Source organism: Macrosteles quadrilineatus, unplaced genomic scaffold (assembly GCF_028750875.1).
Source record: "Macrosteles quadrilineatus isolate MER2022 unplaced genomic scaffold, UCM_ALF_1.0 Scaffold_3__2_contigs__length_128488019, whole genome shotgun sequence".
Lineage (NCBI taxonomy): Eukaryota > Metazoa > Arthropoda > Insecta > Hemiptera > Cicadellidae > Macrosteles > Macrosteles quadrilineatus.
The window spans coordinates 123,533,677-123,560,179 of NW_026542596.1; the positions used below are offsets into that span (position 1 = coordinate 123,533,677).

General features: G+C 35.5%; 2 protein-coding genes across 4 annotated transcripts in view; one reads left to right on the top strand and one right to left on the bottom strand.

The window, feature by feature from the left end:
• The window catches only part of LOC128990780 (protein argonaute-2-like), a 54,800-nt gene that overhangs the window by 2,654 nt on the left and 25,643 nt on the right, over positions 1-26,503 (top strand). For both annotated transcript variants that reach the window (XM_054413356.1, XM_054413355.1), the window contains exon 2: positions 23,843-23,934. In XM_054413356.1, the coding sequence (XP_054269331.1) occupies positions 23,844-23,934 (91 nt within the window). In that variant the 5' untranslated portion in view covers position 23,843. The remainder of the gene's footprint in view (positions 1-23,842; positions 23,935-26,503) is intronic.
• On the bottom strand, positions 22,445-26,249 carry LOC128990781 (39S ribosomal protein L53, mitochondrial-like). Of its 2 annotated transcripts, XM_054413360.1 has the most exons (4): positions 26,084-26,249; positions 25,795-25,947; positions 23,394-23,506; positions 22,445-22,725 (listed from the first exon to the last, which is right to left on the bottom strand). In XM_054413360.1, the coding sequence occupies exons 2-4, from the start codon at positions 25,938-25,940 to the stop codon at positions 22,577-22,579; spliced, it is 408 nt and encodes a 135-aa protein (XP_054269335.1). In that variant the 5' UTR covers positions 25,941-25,947; positions 26,084-26,249; the 3' UTR covers positions 22,445-22,576. The 2 variants fall into 2 exon arrangements, with proteins under 2 accessions (XP_054269335.1, XP_054269336.1); XM_054413361.1 differs by lacking the exon at positions 26,084-26,249 and having other exon boundaries at positions 25,795-26,076.

The following is a 26,503-nucleotide window of genomic DNA, read 5'->3' on the forward strand; positions in this document are numbered from 1 at the left end:
TTAAATAGTTGTTTTAACATTGCTATTATATTTTGTTAAGGTAATTTTTTCGATTGGGGTTAGTTTTTCACTAAAATAAAGCATAGTAAATAAAAACGGACGTCATAGCCAAAACTCCTGTTTTATCCCACATCCCCTTCAAATCCCGCTCATGCTCTAAAAATCCTTTTTTCGGGAAAATCCCACGTATGGAAACACGGCTAGTACCGCGATTAATGATTGCAACTTACGTCAATCAATCCAGTTGTGTATTGGAGGGACTTACGTTTCGACCTTTAGGCCATCTTCAGCCCCGCTGTTACACTAAGTTGTTCCATCCTTAGTTGCATTGTTGGTGTAGCAACCGCGTCAAATATTTACAATGAAGAACACAAAAATACGACATTGACGAAGACGAACACATATTAATAAAACTATCACTATCATTAATAAAACTATGTGTTCGTCTTCGTCAATGTCGTATTTTTGTGTTCCTCATTGTAAATATTTGACGCGGTTGCTACACCAACTATGCAACTAAGGATGGAACAACTTAGTGTAACAGCGGGGCTGAAGATGGCCTAAAGGTCGAAACGTACGTCCCTCCAATTTACTGGATTGATTGACGTAAGTTACAATCATTAATTAAAACATCAATCCGTTTGCTACAAATCAATCATTATAGTACCGCGATGCGCGGAAGGATAGGCCTACATTCATCGTTTCAATTTCAATACGATACTGAATACAATTCCTCATTGAATTTACACCAATACTGATTCAACCTTTAATAAACTAAAAAAAACTGCACTTGTAGGAGTTTATAAAAAAAAAATGTTTCTGTTACCGGTAGCTGAAACATTTAGCCTAATAGTTTAGTTTGGTACTACTTTTTGTCTCCGGTACAAGCATGGTAGTTATTTTTCCAATATCACATGTTTCTTCCGATATAAGCCGATGATGTCGCAAGCAAAATATCGATATATATCAGTATCAGAAGCACCGTATCGTCTATCTGCTGGTGTCAAGTCAAGGCCAAGTAGAACATAAAGTGTGAGGTTAAGTTAGTTGGTACTCTTAATTTTCCAGATTCCAGATGTTTAATTCTTTTCTTATTGGTTTTATGAGTAAACTATTTAGGCCTACATTTTTTCTAATAATTCTTGATTCTGACTATTCGATATCGTCTTACGGTATACCTGGAAAAAGTATAATATCAGTCTGGAAAACCTGCAAAAGTCAGGGAATTTCATTTTCCAAAATCAGTACCAACCCTGTATTAACAAAAAAACCACCGTAAATACCTCAATTTTACATTACGTGTAGAATAAATGTAAATAAAACTTACACACTATACTTAAAACTTACATTATGGATGTTGTATATAATATATACCTGGCGTTCCAAGTTTCATCTATCCTAACTTAATTTTAAGTAGGCTACCCACCTTTTTTCGCGATTGACCCGGGTCAACAAAATAAAATTAGCTGTGATTTTTTGTTATTAAAAAGGTAAATATTTTTTAATCGTTACCAAATTCTAGATATGTGTAGATTACAAGAGGATACACCTTCCTTCCACGTTTCATGTATATAGTTTGATTCTAAGTACCCGGTACCTACCTTTTTTTCGCGATTGACCCTAACAAAATAAAATTAGCTATTTTGTGCGGTTTTTAGTTAGGTAATAAAAAAGGTAAATATTTTTTAATTGTTACACAAATTTTACATACGTGTAGAATACATGTGGATATAGGTACCTTCTTTCCAAGTTTTATGTAAACTAGTGGCCTGTAGGGGCCATAGCCCCTAATTTAGACTACGATAAAAAACCATATATAAAAAGACAAATATTCTAAATATGTTTCTAAAATTATCAATTGTAAATATGTTACTTAAAATTAACAGTGATTCTTAATTGTTTTATATCTTGGTTTTCCTTCCGTTGGAGTCGTATATTAGTTGCTTCTAATGTGTCAATGAAATAGCCTACAATTGTAAAATAATTATTAAATCAATAACACAACATATTACAAATGGAAACGTGCACACGGTTGGCCTGAGCCCGGAGAGCGACGAATCAGAGCTGAAATCATAGGTAACTTACAGCCAAACATTGCACATCTTTTATAATTTAAAATTGAAGATTTGTTTTGTAATCTTATGAATTCTGTTATACTTTCCATTTTGAGAACCAAATGTAAAGGTTAAAATTATTATTAATTATTATGATGGCAACTCCCCATTTGGCGGTGGTATGCAAAAGCCATTGCACCGTTGTATTCCTTATGTTTTTTTTATGAAGTTCGAATCATGTAAAAACAGTTTTTTTAGTTCGTCATTTGCTTAAGTGGTTGTGGCATGTCCATTTGGCAACATGCGTTGAAATGTCCATTTGTGGCCTCCTCTGCGAAGTGAAATGCGCCACAATTCATGCAAGTGTTTAAGAGGACCTAGATTGTGAGAAACAACTCAACTCATTTTCCAGCGTTCTTCTAAAGACAGATTGTAAAACAGCTTCTGGATTTCTTTCACAGTTAGGCCCTACATGACGTTCTCTTTTGCATTTCTTAAGTCTGTTGAATTCCTGGACACTCTTCCACGTCTTGCAGGTCTTCCCCTACCCTGTCTAGTTACTTCACTCATTATAAAAAAGGAAAACAACAAAATTAAACGAACATTGAATTTCTGCATAAATGTAAACATTGCAAATAAATAAGTAACAGCTGATAGAATGCAGACGTTTTCAGTCCCCATGCATTTCTTATGGTGGATATTTTACGTTATATCTCGTTTTCTGGTAACTTTATGGGAATTCTGCTATTTTTCCCGAGTCCCTGGGGTCAAGACCATTAATTTAAGACCTCTCCCACTTTTCTGCGACTTACCAGACGTCCACAATTTTCTGGTAAAAATTTTGTCTTACAGAATTATATATATAGATATCTACATTCCAAGTGGTTATTTTGCTAAATATATATTAAATTTGTTGACCCGGGTCAACAAAATAAGTTTAGGGAGGCCCAACTTATTTTGAACGAATCCTTAGGAAGACAGAACTCATGCTATTTCTATGTCAGTAGGCCTAAAATTCATAGGTACTTATTGGGGAAGGTTGTGTGGGTTGTGGCTTCTTGAAAAGCAACATTACCACTTAATTCTTAAAACCCTACGTTTACAGCCACGATTTACTAGGTCTAGACCTACTGAACATCCTAGGTTAAGATTAATTTAAGTTACTGGTACTTAGACTGATAAATGATTTTATTAGCCATTCGATACAAATACAATAGGCATTGTCATTCTTAAAATACAGAAAACTAAAGTCCAATCTTGACTAACATGCACCAATCTACAGCACAACGCCATGCAGCCATAAAACCGTACAGAAAAGCTGCAAAAAACTACAAACTACCTACAAAATAATTCAGCAAAACCATGCAGGTGCATAAGCAAGCAATAAATAAATAAAATAAAAAGTGTTTAACTTAACTACCTAAACTAAATAATTTGTCGGGCCTATCGAAGTAAGTAACTTGGGGCGATTTTGTTTTATGCCTCCATATAGTGCCTCGCCTGCAATATATATATATGTCCGTCCAGGAGATAACTTGAGTAATTTTTGTCCCATTTTCATCAAATTTGGTCTGAAGGTGTAAGGCGGGATAAACTTGATAGAGTTCACGAACCAGCATGATCGGACCTTGGAAACGGGGTTTAACGTGGGTTTTATGGGGGTTTCTAATTGTTACCCTTAAAACTCAAAATTTATCAATTTTTCTCCAGACCTTTCTAAGAGCTTAAAAAAAAACCAAATAATTTAGTATATCAAAGTGTTTTTGTACGGTGATTGTTAACGGAGAAAATTCAAAAAATAGTAAATTTAAAATTCCCATGTTATTCTTATGGACAATATTGTAAAATGTTGTAGTTGTAGGCTTGTTTATGGATATATTTTGATCAAACCTGGCGGATTTATTTATTTCATATTAAGCTATTGATATTTTAATAAAAAACACACTTTATTAGTTTCCCTGTAGAAGCTAACCTAGGTTAATACTGGGTGTCCCAGAAAGGAATGCACTTTTAATTTTTATAAAGCCGAATGTCCAAGAGAGTTAAGATAAGAAGCTTATCAGGGCTTTGTAGCTATGCCCGTGGAAAAACATTTAACATGGTTCTCTTTTCTGGTGAGCAGCGTGATTTCTGTGTACGGCACTATTACCAAACGCTTTCTTATGTGACAGTTTGACAACACTTCCGTGCTGAATACAGACTTGATCTCAACCAAACGCCATCAGTGAACATAATTAAATGCTGGATACTCAAATTTGAAGCTACAAAATCAACTATGAACCCTCATCCCGTCGGTCGCCATAGAGAAGCGTGTTCTGAATAAAATTTTGAGCGTGTTCGAGATGCTGTAGAGGATAATCCACATTGATCAGTAAGAAAACACGCTACTGCTTTGAATATACCCCGAACCATTATTCACCGCATTTTGAAACAGGATTTTAAGTTACACCCGTACAAAATTCAGTTAGTACAGGCATTAAAAATAAATACAGCATGGGTATCAGGAGTCTCATGACTGCAATAAGGCAGTTATTTCGTGGGAAAGTCATTTCCAGATTTGGTGCCACCAACTTTCTTCCGAGAAGCCCAGACCTAGCTCCACTAGACTTTTTTGTATGGGTAGTCGGGTGTACAACAATGCTCCTGCTACCCTCGATCATCTGAAGCAAAATATTCTTGAGTAAATTGAAGCCATCACATCATAACTATGCCATCGAGTCTTCGCAGATGTAAGGTTTCGTTTGGTGGAGTGCTGGCACCGTAGAGATCTACATCTGGATGATGTAATCTCTGACAACTAATTTCCCTGAAGTGTACAAACTGGTGTTATTGGGAAAATTGCTGTAAATAAACTGTTTTGTTCATTTTAAGGCCGGCCACACACAGAACCAGGCAAGGCAGGGCGCGACAGGGCATTTTGTCCCGGGGCGTCTTGTGCGACGGGAATTGCACGGGCGCTTATGGAGCTCGGGGCGATGTCTACTTGTACCGGCGTCTAGTTGTACCTGCTGCATTTTGGTGACAGGCGTCTAGTTGTACCCCGTCCAAAGCTGTAGAGACAACTTGACGATGGTGCGGACGTCTAGTTGTCTCTACGTCTAGTTGTCTCTACGTCTAGTTGTACCTCTTAAAAATCTACAGGTACAACTAGTCGGGAACGTCACCGTCTACTTGTACCTCATACGTCTGCGTCTACTTGTACCTACGACTACTTGTACCTACGACTACTTGTACCTACGACTACTTGTACCTACGACTAGTTGTACCTACGCCTACTTGTACTTGTACTACTTGTACTACTTGTCTAGTTGTACCTGCGGCTAGTTGTATCTCCCCTTCAACTTGTCACTGGTTTAAGAGATTTATTTTATTTCTTTAAAAATCATACAATCTTACAACAATTTATTATAAACAACTTGCTACAAAAGCCAGGAAAATTTGGCTTGTCTGCAGCTCATTGAGAAACCCCTGTTCTTGACAACAACGTACTTGTGTCCCTTGGTCAGTCCTTATCCATATTACACTTTGGTTTTCCTTATTTCTTGTCAAGATCTGCTATCATTGTTTTTTCCACTTAAACTCTACCTTTCTATAGAAAACTAACATTAACTAGCTTAAACAACAACTTTAAACAATTATCTTAAATAAATAAATTCAGAGTTTACAAAAACAAGTAATTGAGTATAATAAAGTGTTTTTGTACGGTATTAGTCACGGAGAATATTACAACAAGTTCAAATTAAAAATGTATATGTTATTCTTATGGATATTAGGCCTCGAGGTACAAGTAGACGGAGGGACAACGAGACGCGGTCCCATTGATAACACATATAAAAATAAGTCACATAGTAAGGAAAAGTAATGTAAAGGTATATCTTATAAAAATAAATTAGATTAAAAAAATAAATATAGCGTATTCCAAATACACATTAGTATATAGTATACACATTCACAATTCAACAAAGCTGGTTTGAAAACTAAATAGGCATATAATATTGCGCATAACCGAACCAGTCGCTAAAAAGTCCCTAAAAAGCTCAAATACAAAACAAATTATTATAATATTTAAACAAACTCAGAATCAAATTATCTATGTCAGGTTAGAAATCCCAGTACAATATATATTTTGTACAAAAACAGTTTGTTATTAGTCTTTCTTTACTTTTGTTGACGTTATTTTTAATAAATAATTTATATTACTCCAGCGGTTTAACTCTGCTATGTGGCTAAAGGCAGCAAACATGTTTGTGAATAAATATTGGTTTACTAAGGTAGCTTTGGTCTTGTGTTTGATGATAATGATAATAAAAAGGCTTCCCTGATTGAAAGATTGGAAATCGTCTTCGTAAAAAATGAAAAGGCAAATAAAGGTGTGTTGAGATAAGCTTAGTTCTTGGTCAAAACCGCTAAATTAGCATCCCTACGAAGTTATTATTTCTACGTTTATGCTCCTTTTGGAAAGGTTTAACAAAATTAGTATAAAGTAAAGGCATCCCATTGACCAAACGTATCGCTAGATTTGTTTCTGATCAACATAAAAACTACTATTAGCCTAGTGTAAGATTATGTGGTGGTATTCCTCCTAAAGGTGCGATTGATTTTAAATATTCTATCAAAAAGGGGTCTATTCAACGGCTGATTCCTAACTATTTTGCGACTGGTTAGGTTTCCATTACCCAGTTAAAAAACAATCAATTACTTTTCATCGAAATCTTCGACATGCATATTTTTGGTTGGTTTTAAGAAACGGAAACTACCTCTAGGTTTTACTGTTATATATGGATGCTTCCTTTACCACCGTACATGCTGGGCTATATTATTTGAACCTTTTTTGCAGTACCTGGTTAAAATCTCCTCTAAAAAATTATGTGTTTCCGCCCATTGGAACTTGTCATAGTACTTACTTGATGATTAATGAACAAATATATTGCCTGTCCTGAACGAACCTATTTCATCTTTATTCCCAGGTTGATTTCCAAGAGTGGCCGTTGAGGTTTATCCCTTTATACAATAATTGATTAAACACCACAATAAATTAATCTAAAATTAAAATTGGTAAAATAAAATATAAAAAAATTTAATAAATCTTGAACATATGTTTTGAAATTAAAACAAAGCAAAAGTTTTCCATTAAATCCTGAGTCGTTTATTTTTTAGTCAATGTGGTTATTTCATGTTAAACATTCCTTCAACACAAAAATAACCTTCAAGTTATGAGAAAAAACTTCATTATTTTTTCAGCTATTCTAAGTTAAATTCCTTTGATTTGAGCCATCTCCGATGATTCAACTACTTATCACGTGTTTAACTAATTTACAAAAAAATACACAAGTTTGTAAATTGCACAGTTAAATAATGATTTCAACATTGTAAGACTAACTAAAAAGTCTGAATTATTATAAGTAAGGTTATTCATGGTTTTATATTGTGTACAGTAGGCTACATTGCAGAATTGGCTGGCAAATAAGTAGTCCAAAGGTAATATATTTAATTATTACTAGAGGTTAAAATACCTTATAATTCGTCAGTGTGATCAAAAAGTCACACTGACGTATTATAAGGTATTTTAACCTCTAGTAATAATTTAGATATTGTGGGAGGAAAAAACAACAAAAATGAAGTAACATATTGTTTACTGGCTTGATGATAAATCACAATCAGCTGTATTGAAGTAAACAAAAATCAGCAGCAAATGACTTCCAATGCTATTCTTATGGAGAATATTTTACGTTATATCTAATTTTGTGTTAACATTTCACTATTTTTCCCGCCGTCACGGGGTCAAGACCTTTAATTTGAGCCCTCTCCCGTCGTTCTACGATTTCCCAGTCTCTCACCACAATTTTGACGCAAAGAATCGGCTTACGTAATTAATATATAGATAGAATAGATAGAGTGTAGATGTAACAGTTGCTCATACATTACTAGACAAATTTTACTTAAGCCAAATTCAAGTCTGGAAATGTATGATGCGGCCTTTTGGTCTTTTCAGTTGTATTCCTATATGCTGTTCTTACCATGTACATTCTTAGCGGCCACTATTTACATCAACGTTATTAGTAATGTACAATATTTACAGTTTTTTAATTACAATTAATTATTTATCGCTCAATTCTGTTAGGTTTGAAGGTTTAACTAACCTGTTTTACATAGCTAAATGTAGTAACCAGCCAACGCGGAATACAACGTCGCAATCCCTTGTTAAATATCTTTAACTGTAAAAGTTATAGTAACATATAAATACTATTTTTAACATACACAAATCTGGGTTTCAATCAATGTTGCTTCAGATAATAACGTTGAGCTACCATTAAACATTATTAGTTTTAGGGGACACTTTATTTTGGCTACGTTATGATTTCTGGTCGCTATCTTATGCTGGACCAAAGGATCGAAAGAATACGCAAACAATACCGGTATCATTACAATAGAGACATAGCTCCGTGTTTAAAGCGATATTATACCTCCACAAACTCGGGTAGTAACTATATTTAACTATATATAAGTTTGTTAAGACCAAAAGAACTGACTAATGTAAATAGTTTTAATTTAGAAACTGTACTATTGTAGATTACTAATAACGTTAATTGTAATAGTAGCCGCTAAGTATTTACATAATCAGAACTGTAAATATGAATAAAACCATCAAGGCCGAAAGACCGCTTATACATTTCCATACGTGAAAATTCTGTCTAGTGTATGAGCGGCTGTTACATCCAACAATCACATAAGACCAAGTTACATATACATTTATTTATCTAGATAGTAATTTAAAAGCGGTATATTTTTATTACTACTTAATATAGTTAGTAAGTTTTATTTAATCAGTGAGAACTGATTGGTTGCTTTAGTCAAATGTTAGTCTAATAGTCAACACCTAGCCGTGGTTCTTGGTGGTGTACGCAAACTTCGCTTGTCAAATTCCACTGACACAAGGGTCAGGCCTTGTCTCACCCTCGTCAAACATCCACCTGGCGGGTCGTACGCAGTCTTCGCTAAATTCCAGCTGTACGCAAATTTCGCTGTACGCAAACTTCGCGTAACCACTTGGTAGAGGTGTCCAAAGAAAGGTATGTATTGGTCTGTAGATGAATTATCAAAAGAAAAAATAAGCAAAATCCCTTAGGACTCTGCCCTAGAAGCCTTTAAAGATCCATCCACAGAGTTGTTTACATTTTGGCCATGTGAATAATACTTTTTAATGAAACAGCTGTTTATTTTTAAATTGTATTTCAAACAACGGAGTTAATGTTATTTTCTTATTTTAAAATTGTTTTTCTTATTTTTCAGCCTTGTTTCGCAATATAACATTCCATTACGAAATCAGTGCAAAATTCTTTTATCACAGCAATTCATGAATTATTTCTTATTGAACTATCTTATATCTATTGTACTGGATGGTGTCTGCCTTTTTCACCACTTTTGCCTACATTTTATCATATTATTCTACACATATCAAATATTTATGTACAAATATCTGCTCTTATCATGTCCAATAAAATCCAAACATAGAAACATTGCCTAAAATGGTACCTATCTTGACAAATTATTTGCACCTGCCTATATTACGAACTTTGGCGCACTGGGTTGGTAACATTATTGAAAATAACACGACATGTTGGCTGTAAGATATGGTACAGAGAGAAAATACTATTTATGCAGCTACTGTCATGACAGAAAGGTCATATTCCATTTAAACTAGATCACATAATCCTTTATAAAATACGTTGATTAACAATATTTAAACGTCAATGTATACGTAACAGCCAATTTACAGTATTTTTTGTTTTTGGAAATGTCCCATTGCTATGTCATTTGCATTATTTGCTGCCAATAAAGTCAAAATGAACTAGGAGGCCCCTAACAGTTCAAGAATAAAATCCAACTTCACTTCAAGTATTACACTACACCTAACATTCCGTAGAGAGATTATATTGACAACTTTATGTTATTGATAAGGCTGAGACAACTAACTGACATCCCCCATGTCAAGAAATTCCAGCTTCAACAGTAACCTCAAAATAAATTTCTCAAAAGTAAGCTAGAGGGTGCATTCGTTGGCACAGAAATAAGATTTGAACTGACGCGACGTGACGAAGGAAAAATCAAACTTACACTGTAACGGATATACCTCCCTTTGAATATGTCTTCCCAAAAAAGTTTTCTTTTCAAATAAAATCATATTACACTGATGAAATCACGGAAGTGTTTAACTACAAAAGATCCACCAATACGATTTTAATACTATTTAAAGGTTCTTCCATAGGAAGAGATACCAGATAACATACTAATAATAACTCCGATGACGTACGGTAAGGGGAATATTTTATTCATTGAATTATCAACCGAATTTGGCGACTAACGCAACTAATATCAATATTGTTTTTATACTTATTATTCTTTAAAGAATGCTAAATGCTCAAAATATGTAGCCTATATTTTATCCAATTTATCGCAGTTAGGTGAATTAACGTAATCCTTGAAAGTAACCGTCGATTTCGACGGGTTTCACCTAGTTACTATTAAATAGTATTATAATAGTTAATATATCGATGTTCACATGACCGGATGAGTCATCAGCTCTATCCCTAGTCCGTCGGTCATTACCCCTCGAGGCACCGGCCGATGGACCAGGGAACAGCTATGATTTACACTATCACCCTCTACTACGACATTTTTTTTAGGTAAACATTCTAACGCTTATGATGACATCGAACACTCATGCATATTTGTATATAGGCCTAGCCAGTCCAAAACCTGAATACACTGTAGGTATGAATCAGACCGCTTATATCATAAACAACTAAATATTAAGGCTAGTTTCCTAACCAGAGAACACACAAGAATGGCACATTACAAGACTTTTTATACCAAGCCTTCATAAACTAAGAGTATTTCATAAGTTACGTTGCCTGTGTAGATTTAGACTTAAAATCAGTATAAAATCAGTAATGGATTGAAAATCTAAGTGTTATTTACGTTTTGTTTGCACTATAATGTAGTGTACCTGTTTCTCGAAATCGACTAATTTTTAAGCTATGTGTATTACCAGGAATTATTTCAAAACTAATAAATAAATAACGTCTTTGTTGGGCAGCGTACATCAGATTATAGATCTGTTTTACATTAAAACTGTTGTCATTCAAGGAGTTTAAAATACTCAACTAAAAGCTTATGTTATTAATAAAAAAATCACACTGTTCATAACAGTGCATAACAGCAAAAATCACTGTGCAACAGTAAAAAATGTTGCAGAGCGTAGCGAACGAACTTCAACCAGGACGTGATTGAGCCATGCAAACGAGATCAGATAGTAAAAATAAAAGTAAGCCTACCGTTATAGGATCGACCGGCAGACACAGAGGTAATTTAACCTTTTATTGATTGTCATACCGATCCGGAACAACAAAAAACAACATAAAATGAAGCTATGTATAATAGTTTGGCCAGCATATCTTAAAATATGCAAACCAACTGCTGTTCGTTATATAAGAAGGTTTCAACTGAATATTATAAGATCCCCGTGCGTAGAACGGGTACACAGCTAGTTAATAAAAAAATCACACTGTTCATAACAGTGCATAACAGCAAAAATCACTGTGCAACAGTAAAAAATGTTGCAAGTTTGATATAATCAACATTTTTTTGAAAATGTTTACTGTGAGTGAAAGAGTTTTTTTTTAGCAACTACCACAGTACTACGTAAAATCAAAACAATATTTAGGTTGATTGGAGGTAAATCACTTTCTCGCAACTACGCGATAGAGGGCTGACCCAACACCCCAATAACTGGAATGGATTGTTGTGAAAGGAAACTCTAAGAATTTGCAAATGAAGTCCATTCGGAGTAACGTGTGGGGATTAACGGGACATTCTGTACGCTGTTTACAAAATATTTCCTTTGCCTTTCCAAGTACTGAATCTATATGGTTTTGCTTAATAAGTCAAATACGTTGTAGCAGATGTCTTTAGCTGCATTTTACAACAGGTATTTCGTTCACCTTTCTCAGAAATAGCTGTTCATGGCGTGTTCCTGAATCAACAATAAGGTATATTGTGTTATTGTCCTAATAAACACGAGAGACATTCGCCTATCTTTATGGTCGTATTATATAAATAACATTGAACTGATTAATTTAACAAATGATCATTGTTAATTTATTGTAACAATTAGGCTATTTATTTACTGTACATTTATGTTTTATATGTTTGTTTTGTGCTGTATTTATGTTTTAGTATATATATATACTGTTTAAATATTTATTTATTCAATCAATGTCCTGACTAATCAATACACAACCTAAACGATATTAAATAGAGATTTGATCATATTGTCATAGCATCTCTTTATAAGAAATCTGTCCGGAGTATGTGCAATTTTGGTTTATTAAACTTATTGGTAAATTGGTGTAAGATTGTTTTAGGTTTATTCGTAATCCGGACGCATACGAAGTTAAAGCTTTTGCTTTGGTATTAACAGTCAAATTTAAGAAAATGGGTTATTCGTTTGGCTCTGCTACCCGACCATTTTTATTATTTAGGTCTCAAATTAAAGGCAGATTTATGCACGCACAGATTTGCCATCAAGCATCGGCGTATATTTTTCTATTACTGTATCTCACTCGGCTTATACGTAAACGAAATTGCTCCCCATGTTTTTCTTATGGGAGTTAAATTTGGTTTTCATGATTTTCTTCGTTAAGCTAAACAAATCATGTTAACAATTTAATTTTCGAGTTGTTCTAATTCTTATAACGTCGTTTTCTAAAGTTATCTGTTGTGGCTGCCTAGAAAAAATCGGACGTTTGTTTCTCCTTTGAAAATTTATTGATAATTATAGTAGTGGTATTTAATTATGTTACAAGACTATGACAAATTGCCAATTATTGAGTCAACTTGGTCCCCACGCACAGGCTTCGCATATGTGGGCCCTGTCGATTTTCAGAAATTACGTTCATTCTGTATCTATTATTCTTTTGTTATGAATTGCTTTTGATTTTATTTATTTGATTTAATTTTACTATGGTATTTTTCCGGACAAACTCCATTAAACATATAGCACGGGTCGAGGTTAATTTAACAAATTAAAAATAATTCATTCAACAATAGTTTACCTGAAAACTATTTTACTAATATTTGTTTAAAGTTTTACAGAATACACTTATACATGATGCTATTGTATGTTTTTATTTATACATGATATAGGTACTTACAACAAAACTTGTGAATTTTTGTGTTTATTTATACATTTATTGTATGGCAACAACGTAAACTTAAAGATAGGAGCGAGTGTATGCAATTCCAAGATAGAGTTTAGTATTCACCGATCCTACGATAGTTTAAGAGTATATTTCGTACCTAGGGCCGAAAATGACTTTTTTTCAGCTCGGGATCATTTTTAAGTTCGAGACGAAGATGAAATCGGTCCGTGGCACGATTGTTGTTTTTCACCAAACTATACAAAACTGAGAAAATATATCAATAATGTAGGCAAGCATGTTTCTTTACAACCTTTTTATCAGCTCGTGAACATCACAGAGAAAATATCCGCATATCGGTGGAAATGTATTTTCCTGTCGATCTACAGAATGCCTTTATAAATTAAAATAGGCTAAAAAGACATAAAAAAAAGAATTACAAATGTTTAAAACTAACATGGGTTTAACGGGTTGCTATGCTGGTGACGAAATAACAACTAATTATGAAAATAAAATCAAAACAAATGGAACATATTCCAATCACATTTATTATTTACAGTGTATGTTAAATGGAGAAGTATGTGTAGTACATTGCATAGTTTTTGTCGAGTTTTCAACCGCTGGACCTCAACTTCATTGTACACTTCATTGTTCATTGACCACTGGGAAATCCATTGTAAACTATAGGATATACACACTAATCAATGCAAATACTTTAAGGTTATGTGAAAAAATATTTAAAGGAATCAGCAAAAATAGTAATACATAATTGCTGGGCAGCGGTCTATTGCAATTCATTAGGGATATACTGCTTGTATATTTAATGATATATATAAATGTTTTAAAGCGATTTTCGGTACTAGGGCTGGAAAATTTTAATCACAACTATAGCTGCCATTTCGACCCTGGACAGCAATGCGTAGCTTTCAGCCTCCAATTAACGTCTGTAAAACTACTAAAACATCGTATTGCGGTGAAAAATATTAGCCAATCATACTCAATCGACTCGGAACACTGCAGTTCCTGATTTAATTAAGAGTATTATTAAAAAGTACTCGTGCAGTAATCAATTAAACAGGGTAACGAGTTGAAGGATAGATACAACTAGACTATAAGGACGCAAAATACGCGTAGGTACAACTAGACGTAGGGACTACTAGACGGAGGGACCACTAGTCGTAGAGACTACTAGTCGTAGGGACTACTAGTCGTAGGGACTACTAGTCGTAGGGACAACTGGTCGCATCCGTACAAGCTAGGTGATACTACTTGTCGGTGGGATACACGTCTAGTTGTACCTACGTCTACTTGTACCTACGTCTAGTTGTACCTCCTAAAAATCTGCAGGTACAACTAGTCGGGTGAGCCACCGTCTACTTGTACCTACGTCTAGTTGTACCTACGACTAGTTGTCCCTAGGCCTCGAGGTACAAGTAGACGGAGGGACAACGAGACGGAGGGACAACGAGACGCGGTCCCATGGAGCTCCACACACAGGACCGGGCGAGACAGGGCACGTCGAAAAGACGCCCCCGGGCGCCCTCAGGGCAAAATGCGAAGGTCTCAAAAATTATGCCCCGAGGCAAGTCGCTGCCGGGCAGAACTTTCTGCGCATGCGCGGTCATGTGATTTATTCCCTTACGGGCAAATTTTGATAAGGATTATTTTAAAACTGATACAATTTACATACAAGTCTGTAACAATTTATACGACCAAAGATTACACCCTTTGATAAGACTATGCAGTGATTATATTACTACAGTGGTTGAATAACTAATAATTTATCTTGGTATTGATAACTGAGGAAAAAGAGAGGGCCATCGTTCATATCTTAAGGGTTTAAAAAACCACTCCTCTGGAGGTATGACTTTGAATTTTTGTGTTCTCAAATTTAAAAGTTGGCTAAATCGGCTCAAGGCTTAGAAATAAAAAAATCTATATTAATTTCAGGTTAATGGGGGCAAAACTTTTTACTTGACGTGCCCTGCCTCATTCTGTGTGTGCCAGCAGCAGGACAGGGCAAATCAGGCGTCTCGTCGTGCCCTGTCGCGCCCCGACCCGCCTGGTTCTGTGTGTGGCCGGCCTAAAAGTGCATTCCTTTCTGGGACACCCAGTATAAACATAAATAGGTTAACATAAATCTTAATTTAATAGATTCCAAATTGAAAATCAATCCAGGCAAATGGAATTTCGCTTAGTCGGTAAGTTTGCTGTAGCGGGGGTATTTTTAAAAGGGATTTCTTCAAGAAGCATTTTTATGTTCTTCAAATATGCTACATATTGGTTTTATTAAAAGGTTTTATTAAATGTGTTTTAAAATCTTAAAATAACGATAAAATTCTTGATCTATTTAATTACATGAAACTTTGTCGGTTGAACTCCTCCGCCATTTCTTAACCGATTTTATCCATTGACATCTCATTGGAAAGAGCGTGTCGTGTAGATTTGCAACCTGGCCTTACATTTTTGCAAAAGTCCCTTGGGCTCTGCCCCAGTGGCTTTGAAAGTTCCCATGTTATCCTTATGAAGAACATAATTGTTTACATTTTGATCAGCTGTATAATTTAATTGCTGTTATTTATTTTCAATTCAATGAAACGCATTGAGTAAATTTATTTACTATTTGAGTTTGTGTCAACATAACCCCCAAGATGGATCGTGTTATTATGGTTGTATCTTAAATTTGTGTATTTATAGTTGTTTTGTGTCGCTATGACGGATCGTGTTAGCATGATTGTAACTTAAATTTGTGAATTTATTGTTGTTTTGTGTAGCTATAATTTGTTTATTTGTTGTTTTTTTCTTTTAAATGCCTCCAACGCGACGAAAACAAAACATAGACAGGAGGCGTAATCGTGATAACGATCACCGCAGCTACAGTACAGTGGCGCGTAGGGAATAGGCTTAACTCATCACAGTCAGCACCTGACCCTGGACAATCTCAACTATTAGGTTACAAATGCGCCCTAACACTACCCCAAACGACTTTTCGTTCTCAGTTGGCCCTCCATCAATGACCTGTGTTGCCTGTATTTACCTGTAGCGAGGCATTTTGAGAAGGAGAAAACTGGCCGGAATGCTTTAGGTTTATTAATAACAAAGATAAACATGGTCTGAGTTACACACCGGTAATCTTTGAGTTGACTCTTTTAAACTCATTGTAAATATGACTGTTATTCGTTTTGAAATAACTCCTGTAATACTTTGCAATTGCTCGAATTCGAGCAACATGTACACTAGTAACTTATTAATTCACTAAATATAAGACAAATACAGCTAGAAAAGGAATGACTGCTTTCCTTCTATGGCTTCATTCATTACTGCACAGTAGACTCCCTCTTATCCGGACTCCTCGGGACCGAGGCCAGTCCGGATAATGGGTTTCCCGGTTAAACCGACATCCCCAAAAACCGTTTAAATGCATACTCTATACAGTCTTTGACTTAAATTAGGAGAGCATTGTATTTAGACACGTAATCACTGGTCTCAAATCTTTCCCACAAGAACAGTCGTTTCAGTACCGCCCACTTCCTACCAATCTAGTCCGGTTAAACCGATGTGCTGATAAAAATTATCCGGATAAAGAGATGTCACTTCTACTGAGTATAGTCCGGTTAAAAGGTGTCCGGATAAGAGGGAGTCTACTGTATTTTATGTTTAACTTAAAAGAGTCAATATATAACACTATGAATTTGTTTTCTAAATTCATTTGTTATTTTTTGGTGCATTGAGCCGCTTGGGTTCACTAGTGTATATATATATATATACATCCGTGAATGTGATAACTTGAGTAATTTTTGTCCGATTTTTATGAAATTTGGTTTAAAGTTGTAAGGCAGGATAAACTTGAATGAGATCGCGAACCAGCATGATCGGACCATGAGAACGGAGTTTTATGGAGTAAAAAAAGGTTTTTCTCATTTTTGACCCTCAAAACACAAAATTTCCTTTCTAGACTTTTTTAAAGAGCTTAAAAAACAAATAATTTAGTATAGGCCTATCAAAGTGTTTTTGTAGGCTACGGTTATTGATAACAGAGAAAATTCAATAAATTATCAATTCAAATTCCCATGCTATTCTTATGGAGAATATTGTAAAATGTTGTAGTTTGCTTGTTTATGGATATATTTTGATCAAACTTGGAAAAAATTAATTTATTTTATACTAAACTATTAATATTTTACTTAGAAATGCACTTTATAAGTTTCCTTGTAGCAGCAAACCTAGGTACTTATTAAACCTAAATGTTATTTAAATTGGTTTAGTTGAAAATCAATTCGGACAAATGAAAACTGCTTAGTCGGCAGGTTTGCTGCGACGGGGGTATTATGTTAAAGATGAAGAAGAAGTAAGTAAGTTTGATTGGTCAAGTAAAATCATGGGCATGGGGCCTTTCTTCTATAATAAGCATCCTGAAGTGCAGTCCAAGGTTGGGTTTTAAAGGTTTTGGGAAACAGCTGAAAACTTATTTGGTGGAAGGCGAGTTTTAAAGTATCGAAGAATTGCTGTCTGCCTGATCTCATTAAACATAGCATTTTGTTTAAATCTTCTTTAGAATGAAATTGACTTAACTATTTTTTTGTTTTGTTTTAAAAGCTACTAGACTACTCCATATAATGTATTTGACGATTGAGATGTGCATCGTATCATTTGTTCCTGATTCACGAATAAAATATGTCTAGCCTATGTCTATGTCTAAATTTTTTGAACTTAAATAAGTCGGTCCCGTTGCATACGGTTTTGTAGGGCCTAACGTGAAGCGTTTTAGTTGATTCCTCACACCATCCTAGACTAAGTGAACCTAGACTAAGTTAAGCGACACAATTTTTATCACAATTGCTATGAACAGTTGATATCAAATTAGCCTAATTTAAATTGGTCCGCCTTGCTGTTGGATTGAGTTAAGATGTTGTGTTGTGTGAGAAAAATCAGAACTGAATTGAGTTAATTAGTTTCCTTGAAAGTGAACTTGTAACAAATTAAGTGTCCTGTGTTTGCCGAGTGAGCCGACAAATGGTTCGGCTTTTAAATTCCTGTTCATTATACAACTTACTGTTCTAAAAACTACAATTTACAAACTTACAATTTACACAATTAAGCATTAAGTGTGGGCATTTTAACGTCATCTTACATCATGACCAATCAAATGTAATATGTTACGGTAACCAAATTAATATGTCACTGCAGCGGTAACTTTTTCGTCTTAGCCCTTCATACCTAAGAGGGGAAACCAGGGGTTTGCTGAAAGGGAATCCCTGAAGACTCCACTTAACCCTTCCTTCCCTGTTTCATGTAACCTAATCATGATTTAATCTATTTAATTCATCTTCTCTCATGTCATGTTCTGACAAAATGCGGCTTTAGTTCATGTAATGTTGCTTCTATACGTTAATTCTTGAATTGAGATGCTGTATATTTTGGTGAAATACCTTTAGTGAATTTAGTTTGTTAATTTTGTTTTACTTCATTGTTATAATAAGGACTAAGGAATTCAAATATATATATATACCGGGTAACTCAAAATCAAAAATTACCGACAAGAGGTCCCTTTTTGCTTTCCACATCACATTTTATGGTGATTTATGAAAAAGGGTGATTCTCTTTTACATAACAAATTGTTACGCTCCTTCCAAACTATTTGGTTTTTGTTGTCTTAGTTTTACTAGGGTCTTGTAAACATTATTTGGTTTCTAACCGTACACTGAGACAAGCGTAACGCCAGGAAGGGTGTGTGCCCCCCCTCACATTACAAAATTGTTAATTTTTGTAGCCCACCAACAATAAAAATCCAGATAAAAATACATTTCTTCTACTTTCCAATCTAGAATAATGGGACTTTCCAATGGTGTCCTGTGTGTCCAATTGTGTCCACCCCAAATCTACGGGTCACGTGGCACCTCTGGTAGAATGTGTTTACATCACAATATAGATATAGACAGTGTCCAATTGCGAAGCCAAATTATAAACAGTACAACAACAGCTGATTTATTTGCACTGGCCGGTGGTCTCCTGTTTATTCGTACAGTTTGAGAGCTCTTACATTTAACTACATGTGCCACTAATCACACAGTTAATTTAATGTGTGTGCCAACCACTTCTAGCCCCATCCCCATTATGCTGATGTAGGCCGTTCGGAAAAGCCAACCAGATTGGCATAAGTTGTCACAGTTGTGCAAATGACATCTTGCCATGCGGCTTAACCTAAAAGTGTAAATGACCTCAACAGATTTTTAAAATTTACTTTGAAAGATTGGTCTAAAAATGACTGCCGCTTGGCTTCCCTCCATCTGGACTGCCAACCCATTGGTTATGAATCGGCAAGCGGAATTCCTGACGGCACAATTGATTCAGTGGCAGTGAACGGTTTTATTCTGTCTACGTGTAGTGTGAAAGCTCTCATGCTTTTCTTAACAATAGGCTACTTAAAAATAAAAATAACAGGCACTGTATCTTTTTAAACCGTAGGCCTACTGCAAAAACCGTATAGTGTGAAAGTAGTGTTGAGGTTACAGAAAAAGGTCTAGCTAACAATAAATAAAATATGAAACATTAGTGTAAAAGCTTTATCATCACTAATGGGGATATTAAATAATAGCTTGAAATCCACCAGGTGTTAGAAACAAGTAAACTTATACTACGGATCATTTGCTTCATACTGACAGTTCAGTTTATAATATATCTGAGAGACAAGCCAGCGGTTTCCATGTGTTGCGCTATGTGCCTGAGACAATTGCGCCCCTCTCCACCTACCTTGTAGGGGAATTTTTCTCTTCCTTGTGCCCCCAATAAACCCAAAACCTTTTGCGCCCCTGGGCAGGGACCTATTTATAAAAGCGGTGCCGAGAGAGAGAGAGAACTGATAGTTTAATAATTAATGTCTAGTAGGGATACCACTGTAAATAATCACAAACACATGATCTTATGAAGTTAAAAATTTATCTTAAGTTAGCCTAAATAAATTTTCAACCTGAACTGTATTTTTTGGAATGTTTTTACATTATGGAACATAAGGATAGTTTATATAGGCTAATAGTTCTACTATAGCCTATTATAGTTGACATTTTAGTAGAAAATGATTATATCACTTAGAAAAGATTTGAAATTGGATTATGATATGTCCTAGAATATTGAGTGTGAATCAATTATTTTCTCTAAAAATTATTTATTACCAAAGACTATCAGCTGACTTCAATGATAGGCACTTTTCTTTATAACATGCAGTTTTTCGTGTCCCTTCAAGGCAAGAAAAGTAGATGGAGGAATCAAAGAAATGGATTGCCTCAGGGTAGCGTCTTAGCCCCAGCTCTTTATAACATTTACACTAACGACCAACCGTTGCCAAACGCTACACGTCAGTATATATATGTCGATGATATGGCGGTGGCAGCACAAGGTAGGAGTTTTGAAGAGGTGGAACAGAAGCTGACTATGACTCTAAATAAACTTTCCCAGTACTATGACGCAAATCACCTCAAACCGAACCCTGCTAAGACCCAAGTTAGTGCCTTTCACCTAAACAATAGAGAAGCCGGTGAGTTGAATGTGAGGTGGCAGGGAGACCGTCTTCAGCATTGTCCTACACCCAAATATCTTGGTGTCATAATGGAAGGCACACTGACATTTAAGGCACATTTTATTGCGACAAGAGGTAAAGTCTCAGCGAGGAATAATATCATCAGGAAGCTCACCAGCAGATGCTGGGGTGCTAACCCTAATGTCCTCAGAACCTCAGCTTTAGCGCTCAGTGTGTCGGCTGCAGACTAACCCTCCCATACCAGCCAGGGAGGAACTGGCTCCTGGTGGAGGCCCTCATTACACGGTGTGGAAAACCCTAAATCGAATTAGGATCGAGGTACCAAAATGCAAGACAAACATGCAGAAATGGGGTCTCTTACTAGACGAAGAAAACATCTTGTGCGCGTGTGGTGCTGTTCAGGATCCTGGCCATCTGCCCACGCCTAGACCAGTCTTGCACATTAGATGATCTTTTACATGCGAATGACAAAGCCATAGGCCTCGGGTACGATACAAGCGGCGAGCGGCAACCTGAGCGGCACGTAAGCGGCGGTGGTGGCTACGATACAAGCGGCACATGTATAACGCTCATCTAGTTTCCCAAGTTTTATGAATCAGTTTAGTATAAAATGGTAAACTATGCTTACCTGCAAGACGTATTGCAACTTTTGTTGCTATCTGACAATTTTTTGCGTTTAAAGAAAAACTTAGTTTTTAGAAAAACCTTAACCCAAATTTTTTCCTATACTTTCCTGATGACTGAAGTGTTTTAAAACTTCCGTGCTGGTCATTCCAAAAAAATTCCCTGGACTGCACCTCACGTATCGACCCGTATCGCATGTTTGCTGCTGTTTCCCTGTCATTTTAGGCCGAACTGAAGCATGACTCACCTGAGCGGCGAGCGGCGTTTTTGCGAAAATCGGTTTTGACTTGGAACCATGAGCGGCGGCCGCTCAGACGTATCGTGGCCACCCTCAGCAAATTTATATGCAACTAAATGAGGCCCGATGTCAGAGCGGCGCCGCTCGTATCGTACCCGGGGCCATATCGGTAGCTAGTTTTTGGAAAAGCGAAGACTGATTTCCGGACACGGAAAGTAAGTAATTATTTTCTGAATATTTTGATAAGCCATTTAGACTTGTGTTTAGTAACTTGAGTTGGTTGCTACGTATTGAAAGTAGAGTTGCCTTTGTGGGGGTGTGGTGAAATAAAACAAAATTTTAATTCACTAACTTTGCACTATATTAGCATAACGCCAACCTTACACAAAATGCATTGTTTGGAAAAGAGGTAAACATTGCATGATTTATATTGTTCTAGTACACATTACATTCCGCATCAAGATAATTTAACATTCATATCATAGGATATATGTTAAAATTCCATTTTTCACTATTATGTAACCAATAATAAAAAAGTCTAACTCTAAGATTCAATCCTTCTTTAATTCACATTTAAAAAAAGTTTTTTTTAAGAAACACAAAACAATGCACACATTTAAGTGTAGTGATAATAAACACACTAAAGCTGTACTGTACTACTTAAGCAACTTTTTGGGAGGAAGTAAATTGAAATTGTTCAAAACTACCACTCAACTGGTTTTATGGTTATAAATCTAGACATAATAAAGACAACTACAATGGTAGTCGCCACAAAACACCCGACAAACATGTACCATGTCTCTTCGTCAAACAAGTCAGTGAACGCGGGAATCTGGTTGTAAAGTTCATCAATGAGTTTAACATTATACTGTTTGTTGCTCTTTGGCATGTTGTCTTGTATCACCTACGCAGCAGCTATAGACTCAACTTATCGCTTCTTTGCCTTCTCAGACTTTGTTTTAAGGATAGTTGTCGGAACCTCTTTCGGCAACAGAGTTGTTATGTGTTTGTTGTAGAGTCTGAACATTTCCAATGTTGATAAATGCTTGGCTTTGAACAGCACTGAGGAACCATTTTCTGTAAAAAAACAAAACAAAAACAGTGTTAGTTAGTTTCAATGGTTGTAACAAACTGTCTTTTAGAGTTAAATTTGTGCTGTTTCTTTGGTGGTGACCCTAAAGACAGTTCTTATTCACAGAGGTTCAAAACAACAGTCAAATCAAATTGTTATAACTTGATCATATAATCCATCTGTTTAGCTACCTTTGTTCAACTATCAAAGTTTAGCATCACAAAAAACTTTAAAATTTACTTTATTGAGAATCTCTAATCTTCCCAATCTTAAGGTTCCATTTTAAAGAATAAGGTAGTCTCAGTGACCAAGTTCCAGTTTTGTTCTTTCCTAAAACATTAACACACAATGATTGTGATGGTAAGGATTCCAGATTATTGCAACTTGGTTGAGCTATTTTGATCATAAGAAATTGAGCTCTAGGTTCTGGACCTTCCAGCCTATTTATTTTCACCCTTTTAGTACGGACAATTTGAAAATTAAACGACATTTTATTCAAGTATAGGCACAACTTAATTTTTAGACCTAGCCATCTCATGATGTAGGTATTTAACGATAAATAGTAGGGTTTGGGATAGATGAAAAGTGAAACACACTAACTGTTATAATGTGGGAATAACCTAAAGCAAATTTAGTTGACCTAGTGTATAATAGAAAACTAAGATAGGCCTACCTAAGTTGAATGCTATGGAGGGATCTCCTCTGTCACATAAGACGTTTGATTTCACCACACAATTGGGATTTGTCTTGATAACTTTCTTGGATTGAAGGTAGTACATAAAATCTCTGGAAATGCAAAAAGTATCAGTATGTAGGCTACTCTATAAAGTGATATAAATACATTTAAGATCAAGCTATGGCCCCAGTTAGCTGCCCAAAATTTGTCTTGATAAATCAAATCTCAGATGATGTTGAATAATTCATGTTTATCTCAAAACTCAAGTCCAAATATTGCAGCTTGTTAAAAGTATTAAATAAATAAAGGTCTACATGTTGATACATTGTGGAATCTTGATGAACTAGACGTTTTGAACATATTTCCAACAACCATGCTATAATTACCAGATTTAAATACCGTAGCCTACCCTACAATTAGTTACAGTTGCTAATTTATTTTTTCAGGATGGCTCTACCTTGCCCTGCAGATGTGCAGATTTACCATACTGAGCTACCCACAGCTATTTCCAACAATTATGGCTGTGGTAGCTGTACAGGTAAGGTTTTCACCTGTAAAGGTTACTTAGTACTTAATTTGATTGATGTTTCAAGTTATACAAGAAGTAAAAAGATAGCGTAATAAGCGTCTGGTTAATAGTAAGCGTCTGGTTAGTAGCAGGGATGTAGACCTAATAGCTCAGTATTAATGAGCTTACTGAGTCAGTAAGCAGAATGGATACAGTTTTGAAATAGTAATTTGAAGTGTTTTTCTCAGGATTTTAATTTTACAAAAACAGTCTGCAGGCGACATAAACTAACAACTCGATACATTATAACCTAAACTTTACCTTCCTAATCTAACCTAACTTCAAAACACTTAATGCAGTCACCAATTCACATATAGCACGACCTATCACCCTGACATGCCTAAATAAGAACTACGAGTAATTAGTCCATTATTCCATCTATATCTCCATAATGTGACGAAATTCCTATTGTATTGTAGTAAACATTAAGTTAACTTATTGACTATAGAATCACTTGATATGTTTCTACAAAGTTAAAGCACGGCCGCCTGCGGCCGTGGTTAAAGGCGGCCGTGTCTACAACGATGTTATTATCTTCAGTCAACGATGTTATTCTTCTCATCAACCATTTTACTCTCTTCGCGTAACTTAATCTGAACTTGTGATGGCGACGGCGTAGCAGACAGAATAGCACTTAGCTAGCACTACGCAACACTTATGAGTAGGTACGAATGAGTATTTTGTTTTGTATTTTATTTGTAGTGAAGTAAAATGTCGTCAATAGGCAAATTGCCGGTGACAGAATCAGCTGTAAGTAGGCTTAAGGCTTAGTTAACCTACAGTTCATTCCACTTGTAAAATGTCATCCATCCTATCTTGTTTATAGTAATGTTAGGTATGTTTTTACGGCGATATCTTGAGAAATATTCATCAGCGGTGAAAATTAATGGTATATTTGGATTCAGGAGGTAAAAAACTATAAAGTAAGATATCAAAATTAAAAAATCGTTTGGAGGCACCTGTACGGAATAAATACCAACATAAATATTATTTTCTCTTACGTGGCTTTTCAAGGAGCCCTACTCTTTAACAGTCACAGTGACATTCAGGTTAGATTTTTAGTCTATTTTATGATAATGGCAAACAAGGTACAGTTAGACATAAGCCAGACATCCTCTCATTCTCATTGAAAATTGGGAGCAGCAGCTTGCTTTTTTGAAATTGTCTTGTCGTTTAAATATTTATTCCAAAAGATAAAAAACAACATGGGCGTAACATCAATAAACAACCCGACTCGCCTATAACCCTCCAAGTATCTCTAGTTTTGGTCTTAATTTTCGCCCATTTATTGCGCAATCGCAGGGTTTTATTAAAATGTATCTTAGAAACTTAAAAACAATGTAAAGTATAGGCCTACTGTTTTATAATATATTATTTTGTTTGGAAAATGAAATGTCTAACCCACCTTCAAAGGACTCAACTTAGCCTGGCTAAGCTTAATTAAGTTTCGTTACGTAGGCCCTACCGTAGGTTTTGTTTGTTTAGAACAGTTTGTTTCATTTTTAAATCAAAACATTAAATTTATGATCAGCTGGTAACACTAAACCATTCTAGGAGCCAAAGCAAGAGTAAGTAGTAGGCCTAGCACTGTTCTGTATCCCTCCGCTCCTTGTAGGAATGGTTTAGGAAGGTCTAAAAAAAGTCCAAAATGTTGAGAAGCAAACTAACCTACCTGGAATAGCCTAATGGAAATCACATTTCTGGCCAGGCACAATTAAAATATATTGATTTTATTTAGACCAGCTTCCCTACATCACTAATTTAATTTTAGGATTTAGGCCCTTCCTAAGGTAACAACCCATCACCTTCATAATGAAATAAACCCCTTACCTTGTGTGCTTGGACTCTTCAACAAAGGGGTCAAACTGAAAGACAATACGTTTAACAGGTTTTAAGGAAAGTTTTCTTGTTTCTTTTGCAATGGCACTTGTAATACCTCCAGAACGACAAATACTTCCAGAGAAACGGACAGCCATACTTGACCTAGGAATTTCACACAAGTGTTTGAGTATTAATTGCCTAGGCCTATTACTAGCCTAGCCTATGTGACTTAAATAATACAGAAAGGTAAAAATAGAATCAGGTTGAACTTAACTTTATCAATGTAAAACAAAAGCACCTGTTAGGTTGAAGAAATATCCCCGATCTAGGCCTAGTTTATTAGGGTACAGAAAAATTAACACAATGAACGAATAGCGGAGTGAAAATAACCACTAAAGAAACACATGTTTAGAATAGTAATTTGTCGTCTTTTCTGATCTTTGCTTTGAGCTACGGAGCAGTGAGTGAGTGGAGATCTGTTTGGCAGTGTTTCCACACGACCAAAAAAATAATCCCGCGTACTGGGTCGAGAAATCCCGTTTTATCCCGCTTTTAAATCAGTGAAAAATCCCGTTTTATCCCGCATGATTTTTTTGGTACAATTCCTAGTATTAAACTTTACGTATCATTTTTATAAGTTGCTTAAACATCACTATTATATTTTGCTACAGTATTTAAACAATTTGAGTTAGTTTTTCTCTAAAATTGAGCAGAAAAA